The sequence below is a fragment of the Ornithodoros turicata genome, chromosome 8, assembly GCF_037126465.1.
Source record: "Ornithodoros turicata isolate Travis chromosome 8, ASM3712646v1, whole genome shotgun sequence".
Taxonomy (NCBI): domain Eukaryota; kingdom Metazoa; phylum Arthropoda; class Arachnida; order Ixodida; family Argasidae; genus Ornithodoros; species Ornithodoros turicata.
The window spans coordinates 37239653-37253227 of NC_088208.1; the positions used below are offsets into that span (position 1 = coordinate 37239653).

At 46.0% G+C, this 13575-nt stretch overlaps 1 protein-coding gene across 1 annotated transcript in view; it reads right to left on the reverse strand.

Moving 5' to 3' along the window:
- Nucleotides 1-2800, reverse strand: part of LOC135367202 (uncharacterized) — a 178268-nt gene extending 175468 nt beyond the window's left edge. Inside the window, exon 1 of the mRNA XM_064600359.1 lies at nt 2533-2800. Within this exon, the coding sequence (XP_064456429.1) occupies nt 2533-2723 (191 nt within the window). The 5' untranslated portion in view covers nt 2724-2800. The remainder of the gene's footprint in view (nt 1-2532) is intronic.
- Nucleotides 2801-13575: the final 10775 nt, after the last annotated feature.

Sequence of the window (13575 nt, forward strand, 5' to 3'; positions counted from 1 at the left end):
TATATAGGCGCTGTGTATACTATGCAAAAAAAGAAAAGAAATCCACACAGAAGCACGCTAGCTCAAAGCATGTCCATTCAGAGTGGCTGTATTAGAAAGGCACCGTGCTTTATCTCGAAATTCTCTGAGGGCGCAAGTCCTACTTCAAGATTATTAGCTCCACTCTTCTTGAGATCATAAACTAAACAGGGATCAATGACTTCTGCGCATCAAGCTCCATTCATATTAGTGGATCTTGTGATTACAAAAATTATGGAGGGTTCCGCGCAGAAACAAACTCCTCTAGCAAAATCAAGTGAGTGTACTAGCGGAGTTCCTCGGGATAAAAAAAAAAGAAAAAAACATTGAGCAAGAAAACAAACTGTTCAGGTAGGCGCTCTAAAGTACCTGTACTGGCCGTGTCGCACCTAAAGCCCACAGTTCTGAACATTACATGACAAGTACCGCATTTCGAAACTACAATGCAACGAACAATCCCATAATGAAGAAAGCTGAGCTATGGGCGAAGACACAAAAACAGACACGACAATACCGCTCAATAATGAGCAGTTTTTAGCGATTGTGTCGTGTCTATTTTTGTGTCTTCACCCGTGTCTCTTCCTTTCTTCATTATGGACTTCATCCACCAGCTCGCTTGCATCAATGCTATATTATCATTCAACGAACAATCTACACGTTTACCCCTACGCTACCTCCAGTCCACTACCTCCATTCATGTGACCGGGCGCCTGCGATGTTACGAACTTTTACCGATGAGGCTCTACAGCAAGAGCGTCTTGCAGAGTTCGAACGCCCTCCTAACGCGGACACCGGTCGTTCCTCACGCCGGTAAAAGCCTAACGTACCGTTACACACTTACACGGGCCCTGTACTGAAAATAACCGCCACGTCTCTGTTTGCCACCGAGGCCTACACACCAGTGCAATCCGGATGCCGTCGGCGGGATAACCTCCAGGAGGCGAATGGTGCACGATGTAATGACAGCGGTCCTCTAGGAGGGGGTCCCAGGAAGCCCATACGCCCACGTACCGGTCACGACTTCCATGTAACTGCGGAGTCGTTTGCCGTCCCCTTTCGCTGTCCTCCCAGAGGTCGGGCGGGCGGCATTCTTGCATGGTCGCTTGGAAGGGACTAGCCCAAATTACAGGGGGGGTCCTCTGGAACTCCCTCGAAAACAATTTCTAGGCCGCAAAAACAATATCCAGTGGAAAATGGGGCTGGAAAACCGCTTTCCCCCCTCCGAAGAACGTCGCGACGGCGGAAGAAGACGTTGATCACGTGGGAATGAGTCAGCGGCGAACGCCAGTGTGTTCTTTTAGTTTGTTGGAGTTCAGGAAGAGAGTCGTCGGAGAAAGCTTGTAGGTCAATGGTGTTGCGGTATGCCAGTGTGGTGATATTAGACGTGTTTCTGATGAGCCTGCTGGGATGGGGAAGTTGTTCGAGAAGGCGACGCGGTGACATGAATTTTCGTGTTCTCCTCTAAGCGACTGTATATACTCTTGTACCTGATGCACCCCCGAGGGTAATGCATACCACTCCTATTCCGTGGTAGTGAGCTAGAACTGTGTGCCACCTCTGCAGATGGGACATACGTGTACCGACAGCGTTCTTGTACCACTTTCGCATCGTATCAGTCTTGCACCGTGCGACGGCAGAGTAAAGACTGTGCCCATATGCATACTGTATCTCGGGTGTGTCACCTTTCTCCCACCGTTGCCACCTCACCACACTCACCTATCGCCTATATAGGCAACGAAATTTACAGTGGCTCCGTGGTTACGAATATACACTGCTCAGCAAGCGTTAACTGAAGTTATCTTATTACAGGCCCTCTTGGTTTGGTTCTTGCACCACCACTCCTGCCGAAATAAATGCGGAATTTTAATCAACACCACGTGTACATCTACTCCGAATTATTATATTGTAGCTCAGGCGTCCTGCGAACGAACTATATGGCTTCCTAAACAGTTTTGTGTATGGCGTAAGCGCGACAAAAGAGACGACGTAAGAATAGAGTACGCGTGTCCTGTGTACTCTCTTTGTCCTTCGTCCCTTTTGCTGTGCTACTTTTACGTAATATGTCAACTTACCAACTGGTCCAACAATCGACACGACATTAGGATACCTTCGGGAGATGCGTGCTCGTGCTATGCACTGTTGCAGCCGCTGCTGACACTAAGTGACGGAATACTGGCACACGCTGTTCCACTTAAAAGTAGCGCAATACTAGCATCGCTACAAACCTAAATAATAACGCAGTAGCCGCTGTCTGCCGAGCCACACCACGCACATGAAACAATAACTGTCATACAGTAACAACAGGTAAATTAATAATGATGAATGTAGAAATTCGCTCGATGTGGTGCGGCCTGGAGTACTCCAAGGCACAATGGACGGAATGAGATGTCATACAGGTATGATTAGCGAATGCGGAAAGTTTGTAATACTAAGCACGATAGCAATCTGTGAGAAGGTGAAAGCAGTATACCGACAAAACTATCCACCTATGACCAAGCAAACTCCCGTACTCACCTGCAAGAGGCACACGACAGTTCATGCCAGTCCACTAAGAAAGCTGGTATGACTGGTAACATCTCATTAGCACTGGTGCTGTATCGGCTCAAGTCAATTCCTTCAAAATCGCGCACTGAATCTACGTCATTCGCGTACTCTATCACGCTGCACCCATGAAATTTACACGGCCACACCTCGACGGTAGACATCACACCGGTGTCTTTCCATGTTTCCCCTGGCCCCGTCCAACACCGCCTAGACAACACAAGTCCTCGGCACTCTTTCAATTGACGTCACGCACGTGACCCTACTATCGCTGTTGGCGATAGATAGATGTGATGTCACCGAATGAGCGAATAAGAGAAAAGCTCCTTCATTGAAAATGTATGGCAGCCCTGCCAGGAGCGTGAGCTATCGCCGTTCATCTCGGCACTGAGCAAGCGTACTTACCAGTGAGCACCACGAGATGGTAGAATCACGTACTGCGTCGTTATCACGATGAAGAGAGATAGCGAACCACGCAGCCACTGCGCGGGAATCTTTTATCAGATATAAGACAGGAGAATGTGTGAAACGCAAGGCCGTCAGCCGTCAAAAGGATCCCTTTTATTTTTTTATTTTTTTAATTTTTTTGTCGCATCACCATCACCGCCAACGTGTTCAAAGGCACATAGGCGCTATACAGACGCGAAATGAATACGATGCTCGATGTGTTGCTCCTGTGCTGCTTTCGATATTCACATAATGGACACGCGAACGTGCTGTGATTTAATCATGCAAACGAATTACACAACTAGATGGAAGGTAACGGTTCTAAGTCTGAAAGAAGCCTCAAGGTGCCTAAGGACATGAACAACTGAAATACGGCAGTCGCTGAAAAAGCCAGACAGCTGCCTCGACCGGCAATCGAGAGGTGCTTGGTTCAAATCCCGCTGCGGTCTGCTTTTTTTAGACAACTGCCACATTTCAATTGTAAACGCCATTTCGTCGAAAAATGGACGTTTCATCGAAAGCCGATTCATCCAACGCCATTTCATCGAATCGGTGGCCACTGCTTTTTCTTGCTGCAACGTGCGAAATACGTAAAAGGCTCTCATGACTTGGTGAGGCGTCGATGAAATGGCGTTCGACGAAAAGGCGTTCGACGAAACGGCGTTTGATGAAATGCGGGGCGAAATTGGGCGAACACCCAATTGGTTACATACCTTGAATTAAGTTTGCTGCCCTCGAGTACAAAGGTGTTATATTTTCTTGTATTCTTTCATTGATCTGTTGCTCTTTGATCTCTCTTTGATCGCATGGAAGAACCGTGGGGCACGACAAATTTATTTTACTGCCTTTCGCCTACATAATATCCCCCAGGAATTTTAACGACCCCTCCTGTTTCACCTGAAATGGTCATGTATTTCAACCCCTATCTGCATTGACAGCTATCGAATGAAACTGACAACGTACTATGTGCACATGCAACGGCAGACTGTCAGTACTGGGCGGGTATTGACACTCTTCAGCCCCGAGACATAGTAAGGTCTCGTCTTGCAGCTTCCATTGGCACTCATTTCTATGAAGTACGTGGGTACTGCTGAACATTTTAATTCTCTTCCACTTCCACTGCATCCGGAATGGGCAAATCGTTTGTTGCGAAAACGTACAATATGGTTGTTTCAGCACCAGGCAGGCAGGCTTCGATGTCCTTCGATGGCTTCGATCCTTCGATGTTCGATGTCCTCTCTTGCTCTTGTGTTTTTTTATTTTTTTAGTAAGTGGTAATGACTGTGATGACAGAGGGAAAATGGACAGGTTGGCTACTCCTTACACTTTGAGTAAGTAGCTTTACTCTACTTGTACGCAGTATTACAGAACTTGCATACCCGCATGATTTTCGCTGTTCGCATGTTTCAACACGTAGCCGCAGCACTTGTGGCATAACCAGCTGCGCGCCCGCGTGGGCACAGCATCTGCTGGTTGGTCAGGGTTCGTATCCTTCAACTACTGTGCTGTATAAGGCTTCCCTTTTCAGAAGTATGTTGGCACAGCAGAGCAGAGAAGTTGACCCAGGATGCACACAAACCTCCTATCTGACTCCATGCTCTCTTCCTCCCTGGATCTTTCCACCCTTGTACACCGCTCATAGGTCTGTTTCTTTTTTATTTTTTTCGTTTATTATGTATTATTATTTTTTAGCGGTGCAAGGGCGGAATAAAAACAAGAACGTTTAGCCCCTGTATGTTTGTGGCCCGTAGATCCAAACCGGCAGTGTATACTTCGACCTCAAAGCAGGCTAACCGTGCAAAACGATACGACGGGAACGGACAGGTCGTCGTCGTCGTCGTCGGCATACCGTCGTGTCCTGTGCAGGGTGTCGTCCTATATACTATCTACCTACCGCAGCGCGCGCGGGGGAGTTGGTCGTCAGTGGAGGTAATGGTCCCTCTCCTGCCGTCCTGCCTGCGATGACGCTTATGGATGCCTCAATTACCGTCATTTTCCTCCAGCTGCTGGGCGTCCTCCGCGTCACGACTGCCCCGACGTGCTTGCCGAACAAATACTGCGACAAATGCTCGGGAAAAAAACAACTCGGTTATGCGCTTCACTTCTTCCGATTCATTCGATGGCTTCCAGTCCCGAATGCTCCATTTGGGATCGTTCCGGAGACGAGTCGTGTCGTCCATCTCCGTTCGTCCGCAGAATAATTATCGTAGATGAGCAGTCGACGAACCGCGGCAAGCGGATGAACACGTGCGCTGGTCACTGCCTGGATATATACGGGAAACGGAGTACGTCGCTCCGACGTACTGACGTACGTAACCGACCCAAAAACTTATCTGCCAAAATACAGGCACTTCCTATAAGCGATGGCCCACTTGCACTGAAAAGCAGGGGGCTACGTTGAAAAGTGGTGATACATTGTTTCTCAGAATATTCCTTTTTGGGTGGCAATCATAAGGCCGAAACTCACAAGGCCGAATTATCAAAAGCCCGAAACTCAGAAGGCAGAAAACCAGAAGGCCGAAAAAACAAAACACTGAAAAATCGCAAGGCCGAAAAGTCACAAAACCGAATTATCCAAACGCCGACAAATGAGGAACCCGGGATACGAGAACTGGTATTCCAAGTGCGATAAAAAAAAATTTGCTCTGCAGATTAAATAGAATAAACTTGTTGGGAATTAATACAGCAAATAAATCGTTTCACCGAACATCGCATTAATAAAGTACTTTCGATAACTTAGGGGAAAACAAAAAGGAAAAGTAGAGATCTCCTCTACGATTCATTCAGAGGGTGATACAAGTCATTCACTGGCATTCACATACCACACACTTCCTTTTTGTAGTAAGCATGTTATAGATTATTGTTAGATTAGGTTGGCAATACTAGGTTATAGTTTATCGCTTTTTTTTTTAATGAAAAGAGCAATTCCCTTTCAGTGGTCATTCACAGGGATGCTTACACTAGGTCTTCTGGTTCTTTGGCCGTTTTATCTCGGTGTTCGGTTCGGTGTTCTGATCTTCGGCCTTTTGACTTTCGGCCTTCTCATTGCTCGGCCTTATTAGTTTTCGGCCTTTTGGCTTTCGGCCTTCTGACACTTCGGCGTTATGATTTTTCGTTATGTTTTCCCCTAAGTTATCGAAAGTACTTTATTAATGCGATGTTCGGTGAAACGATTTATTTGCTGTATTAATTCCCAACAAGTTTATTCTATTTAATCTGTAGAGCTAATTTTTTTTTATCGCACTTGGAATACCAGTTCTCGTATTCCGGGTTCCTCATTTGTCGGCGTTTCGATAAGTCGGTTTTGTGACTTTTCGGCCTTGTGATTTTTCGGTGTTTTGATTTTTCGGCCTTCTGGTTTTCGGCCTTATGATTGTTCGATGTTTTGATTTTTTTTCGGCCTTTTGAGTTTCGGTCTTTTGGCTTTCGGCCTTCTGACACTTCGGCGTTATGATTTTTCGGCCTATTGGCTTTCGGCCATTTAGTTCGGCGTTCTGATTTTACGGCCTTTTGACTTTCGGCCTTATGGATAGTTCAGCGTTATGCTTTTCGGCCTTTTGATAGGCTTCCTTCTCATTTTCATTGTTCCTCAATAAACTATTTAAGGTTCTCCCTCACTCTCATAAAACTGCTTGGTCCCTGGCCATATGAAGGACACCAACGCTCTGCCCTCAAAGCTCTCTTCACCTTTCTGGATACCACAGGACTTGGATCCTTATTGTGAAGGGGCTCATTATTTCATTCCCCGCATCGACATCAGCAAGGGGGTAGAGTATCGCCCCCTGGCGGTGAAACTCCCCATTCTTCATCTCACAATAAAGTTGTTGTTGTATTTAGGGTAACCTATTGAACCACCTTCGTAACATATATTACTGTTCTTTCATCTGGAGCAGTCCGTTTTGAGACGACTTTTCTAATACGACCTGCGATATCTTCCGTGATATCGGATATATCCAAATCCGAGCTAATCCCGTTGAAGATCGCTAACTTGCAGATCCCCGCCACAGGTAGACTACATCTCTATCCCCTTCGCATTCTTCAAAGTGCGTACATACTTGACACTTGAGATTAAAGCGAAAAAGGAACCGTGCAAACGGTTCTGGGACGGCTTAAAGCTGTCGCTCACCCGGACTACTCTTTACACTCGAAACATTACATTTCACGCTTCCCACAATGCGACGGACGCGTCCTTTGCCGAATGCCGCTAGAGGGAACCGTAGGTCAAGTGCTGCCTGACGTGTTTGCATCGAGAGCTTTGATTTGCTTTGAGAGCAGAGAAACAAAGGCGCTGCGGCCATGTCTTGTGGTGCATGCCGCTCTCGACTTTAAATGTTGCCAGACAAGCTGTTTTTTGTGTATTTTGCAAAGTTTTTTTTTTTACTCGTAGATCATGCTACAGAGGTATCGTGGAGATCACTGTGTAGCCGCTTTTGAGCTTTGATGCCGGAAAAAACTATTGAAAAAAACGAAAACAAAAAGGACCCTATAGCAAATCAATCCTGCCAAAGCTCTTTCTGGAGGGACAGGTGACCAGGATTAAGTTCCTATACTCTGGAAATGTTATGGGAAGACCCTTCTCTGTCGTGAAGTTCGTAATACTTGGAAAAGTGAAACCGAAAAACGACTTCGATGTCGATTTACAGGGTATATAGGCTCGGTTACGGAAGCAATGTATTTCGGTTGGGACCATAACATAACCGCGGCATAGACGCCATTTATGCCTTCTTGCACCCGTAGACGGGTAACTACTACGACTGCGCTACATTATTCATGGATCGTGAGGGCCAATAACGTCCATTCGCACTTTGTAACCCCCAAGCATCGCTGTATACACTGCCACCATACACCTCCGATCGGCCTGCTGCAGAGCAGGAGCGAGAGCGACACCCACCCCCCTGGTGGTTATTAACGACACTTCGGAGGTCGACGATCGAGCATACCGTCTGCATTTTATTTTTAGTTTCGTTTTCAGCCGTGGAATGTGTCATAAAAATACATGGGGAGAAGCGATCTGGAAATACCGACCCATAATCGGCGATTAATCAAGGGATTGTCACAGAGAGGGGGCACCGATGCGCTGAGGCCACCTAAATCTCATTTTTTATATTTATACAGGGGAAAACATACGCTTATTTTTATTCCGACAGCGATAATAGGTGTAGGGAACGCATTTTTTAGGTTTGATTAATTGTTTATTTATCGCGCTGTTCGAGTCCTTCGTCTACATGCGCGCTGTGTTATCAGAGAAGGACGCAACATTGCCGAAGATAATGAATATTAATCATACGAGCCAGATATGATGTCCAGCGTGTTCTCAAGTTATCTTTGCAGGCGAATGTATTGCGCAAACTTTCGCCGTTTCGTTGTGCTTCATTACTTGTTCATGTTTGCGTGACATTACTGTGTGTCGCTGTAACTGCTGAACGCCCAAGACCGTGCACTGGCATCAAGTTGCAAACTTGGAAGAGGCCCTTTTGTACGTACTCCGTACGCCCATTGATGTATGCTAGTCATCGCCAAGCAACAGTAAAAAAAAAAAAAAACTGACGAAAGCTGCAGACGGAATAAAGGTGGGGGGGGGGGGGGGGATATGTCTCAGAAGTCAGAACCAGGTCTATTCTCTGCAGAATTGCGCAGGGAAGTACAGTGTAGTCAGTATAAAGTTGGAACAACGGTCTGTAAGGCATTTGGGTCTCGCATCCCGTAAGGGTCATTGCAGAACTCTGTCACCAATACTTTATGTCATGGAGGGGGCCCAGAAGGCCATCTGTAAAACAACAGAGAGTAATGCCGGAGACGTGTGGACCAGAAGCCTTTGTAAATTCAGCTGGGAGGCCATAGGAGCCTTGCAGGAATGCCGAGCTGAGTAGAAGTTAGGATTTAAGCCTGATACTTCGCCAACGAAAGACTAGTAACAAATGTAAAAATCATGGTCGATCCATCGGTGGATCCGACAAAAATGCGTTAGCATTAAAACTTGAAAAACATTTGGGAACTCCCCTTCACAACGCTAGCGCAAGACACCATTCGCAGCCAAACGAGCCTTTCGGGCTTACTTTGATTCAGCTTGGTGGCGCCTTCTTTCGCCGCCGCTCCTTCGCGCAGCTTTCATAACCCATGGCGCGCCCACGCAGACACGCCTGAACCTGTCGCACTCTCCACGCGCCCTCTCCTTCCCTCTCCACTCATCGCGCATGCGCACCGCGCCGGGCGGACAGACAGACCACGCCGCGATTCTTGCGTAGAGAGTACTATAGTTCTAACGCCTTAAAACTAATTTCCATACAAGGATACATGTAGTCATGGTCTCATGGACATACAGAATAGGTAAAAAAATGGCTGCGTCTCTGGGCATTGTGCCAAACGCGTTCAAATGCGATAGCTTTATAGGGCCTAGACGTGGACATATCACGTGATAACGTCACGTTGTTGTCATCCCTATAAGGACAGATTTCCGCGGTGGATGGCCCTGTAGAGCTACCGCTTAAAAAAAAAACATCCTGAAAATGCTACAAGGAAATATTAACAAATGGCAAGTTATTTCTCCCGATGAAGTAACGAAAATAACATAATAAACTTCATGGCTATATCCAAGTGTCATGACCGAACACTTGAGCCCTTTATCGCCATGTTTATTGTCGCGTTCTCTCCGTAATAATTTCTTCTTAAGTTCGTATTTGCGTAATATAGAAATCACGTTCACAGCGGTGTGTGCACTCATAAAGTGTCGCAGCGGAAAGCCCGAAACTGGATCACGAATTATAACAGATGACAACGTACAGATGACATCTAGCTCAGGAGTGAATTAGTTTCCATGGGAAGCGTGCAGCTATAAATATACTCGTTCGAGCACCATCGATATCGCACGAAGCTCTCTTCCTTATGTGTTTGAATTACGGCGACACTTGGTACGATGCATTTTATTTCACTTTTTTTTGCGCGTTCAGCTCGCTACTTGATGACAATACACATCTTATGCCGAGCAATCTTCCCTTGGGAGCTGTTGTTATATAGCACGTAAAGATAGAGTTTGAGTTATCCTACTTGATGACAATACACATTCACCGCGAAGATATGTCTGAGGTTAATGACAGAGTTGTCGGCGATGGCTGTGATGAAGATCTGTCAGAATTGGATCTTGGACCGGCACGATATTCATGTATTGTAGAACTATCTCCCTTTGGGACCGTTGTTATCCGGAATGTAAGACAGAGTTTAGGGAAAAGGTGTAAAGGGGACAGCCTTCATAGGTAGCACTCCGATTTGATGACAGCACATATTAGGGACAAAAGAGACAAAACATTGTTGGGACTTGGGAGTAAAATTATCTAGTGGCGTACGTGATGGAAGGTAACCACCAGAGACTGGGTGAAGCCGATACAGCCGATATATTTCTTTCTTTCTTTCTTTCCTTTTTTTTTTTTTTTTCAGCAGACTACTTTGCAGCACAGTAGAGGTAGTGCGTGGAAATGTCCTTTTCTCACCACTTTGGAGAGACAATCAAGTCAGTGAAATGTGAGAAGGATACCGTCAGCACCAGAAATACGGAAAGAAAGCAGGAAATACGCATACACAATCTCAAGAACAACAATACTTCCTTGTTATCATGCTCAGGCCAAACCTTATGTGCTAAGCCACGAGAGAATATATTTAATGCAAGTTTCAACGCCCAGAACAGTCACAGTACACTTCATTTTATTGCTATCGCTGACGAATTCCTGCTAATCCTGTTTTAAGTATAGAACACGTTGCTTTCTTTTCTGTGTGTCTCGTATGGACGTTTATGGATGAAGGAAGATTTAACATGGCACGACATTCGCATCGACCGACGTTTTCTGATGATGATCAGACGTTTTGATATCGCTGCGCAAGACCTGATTTATCACGATGGCTGTCGCAGCGAGTCCAATTGGTGATAAATATACACACGGCTGCTGCGTTTCAAGCAGGTGGCCACGCAATTTGTAACATGTCCTACTCTGCCGTTGACCCGGGTAGACGCGTGACGCATCTCGCCGGCATGATCAATGTCGGTTAGATTAGATTAGATATAGAAAGAAAAATGTGATATATGCTTTTATCACATATGTGATAAGACGGGATTAAATGAAAATATGGTTCTGCATTTTTCATTTCTATGTTCGTATACGACAGTGATTTTTGTCCAGAAGTAAATTCAGCTAACCGTAGAAGCCCCAGTAAGCCGAAAATCAAGCCCGGTCAAAGGCCTGCTAGACGAAGAGGCAGACATTAGTAAGTTAGTTAGTACATTAGTAACATAAGATAAACCTCGGAGCCTTCACCAACCCAGCATGGGTGCTATACCTGCTCCATTGCAAAAGCTGTATTGCTATTACAGACTCTGAATCAAAACTCTGAACCACAGCGTGATCCCTCACATACTCACAGGCAGACGTTAGGTATCACCATGCATAGCAGACGAGAACATGGCTCGTCTGCCATGAAAGCGCTCCTGCATGGTGTCACGAAGTTACATTAAATCCTCTTTATAATTATCACTTTATTCGAAGTGTAGCGCAGTCCCTGCCGAAGTACGTGCGTTTCGAACCGGCTTATTCGAATTGTACTGGCAGTCGACTCCGCTTACAGCGAAGAGTAAGCGGAGCGAACACTAATGGCAAGTACAGTTATCCCTTTATATATATACTATATTATTATTTGCACTTAAATTAGGCTGCCACGGTGCTCATCACAAAAATGTGTCTCCTTGCTTGACCACTTTTTTTCCGCTTTCCCGCAGTTTTTTACCGCGATTCCATGGTATAACAGTCACTATATTTGTTTCGAACTTCACCTTACATCAAACTGTCGTTTATATCGAATTTTCTGGATCCCATTGACTTCGTTAGAATGAAGCCTTAGTGTGATTGATACACAACGAATGTTTTACAGTATTATACACCTCCTTACATCGAAAAATGTGTCATAACGTTCAAGGATCACGAAATCGTTTGGCCGGCTTCCCTTTGGGAAAAGTTACACCTCCTTCGTTCCTTATTCTAAACGTATAATGCCTCCGCCGATATACAATAACTGAAGTGAAGACACAAAGAAATAGCGAAAGTCGCACATTGGCACACTCCAGACGTCGTCGGAATATAATTGAATTTCCCGTGCCCATCTCGGGTAATTTCTGCTTCCTCGCGGCATTCTTCCGCGAATCCCTCGTCACGGACGAAAAGCCTCCCAGAGAGGCAAATAAAATAAGACGCGGTCGGACCTTTAAAAAATGTCTATTCCATTAGCACATTTTTTAAGGGCTACCCTGAAAGTTGCGGGAAGCCGCGGAATTTTCCCGCGCGGCTCCCTCTAGGGTGATGATATTGGATTCTCGAATTAATACCGCACATGCAGGAAACGTCCTCTCACGTTTTTTTTTCTTTTTTACTCTTCTTCCCGTTCTCCATATAGCTGCGCAAACGGGGCGAAAAATGAAATTTGGGCAACTATGAACAGCGCCATCTTGCGGTCCAGCCTTGCGTATGATCACCTAGCGAAAAAAAAAATAAAAATAAAATACCGGGAAGCTTCCTCAAATATTTGTTCTGCCTTCTTTCGAGCGCGTGTGTCTTTAGAGTATATGCATGCGTGTAAGAGGAGAGGGAGAAGGGGGGGGGGGGGAAACGAGAAACGTTGAGATGAGTTCTCGGGCATTTTGCGGCCATTAATTCCTCATTAGGGCGTACGCCCCTCACGCTGTTTTTGTTCAAGCCATGGCGGTTCGTTGTTTGTATAGACGATTACTTCCCTTTTCTTTTCTTTTTTCTTGTTCGTGTGATACAGAGACGAAAGTGCGTGGGATGTGCAAAGTGCACCCTATTAACCTGACCTATCATCCTAATCTACGATAGTCGAACGTAGTCGGCTTCGAACGTAAAATAAAGTGACCCCGCCGTGGTCTACAACTATAGAGCACTCGGGCTTATACCCGAAAGCTCGGGATCGGGCTCGCACAATGCTTGTCGTAGATGTTGCTCGAGATTGTGTTACACTCCACTGTTATATATGTGGAATTCCAATGGCAGATTCGGAGCGCTTCCGGAGCAAGTCTATTCGATTGGCAGATTGGGAACAGCTCTGGAGTCTTCCAATGGAAGCTTCGGAGCGGCATTCGAGCCAAGGTCGCTCCAGGGAGCAACCCAGATTGCTCCGCCAAAATAGGCAGATTCAACCGGATCTCTATGTGACGTGTCACTTGTCGCTTATGCTTCCTATTTCCTGTATCTGCTTCGCCAACATGGCCGCCTCTCAATGCGTCTTCGCCGTGACTAATCTTTCGCGTCGTACGTTGGCGATTTTGTTTCATAAAGGAAGCGATAAGTCAGACATTACAATGGCAACGTTCGTAGATTAGAAGGACCTTGATGTTGCGAAACATGGCGTTATAATGGAACATGAGTACCTTCTTCTTCTTCTTCCTCCGTCTCTGGCCGTCATCCACCAAGGGAGATTGGCCAGAGTTAAACTCCAAGTTGAGCGCTAGTGTTCCAGTCGCAGATTCGGATCACTTGCTCTAAGCCAGATCAAGCCGCTCCATTGCCGAGTCTG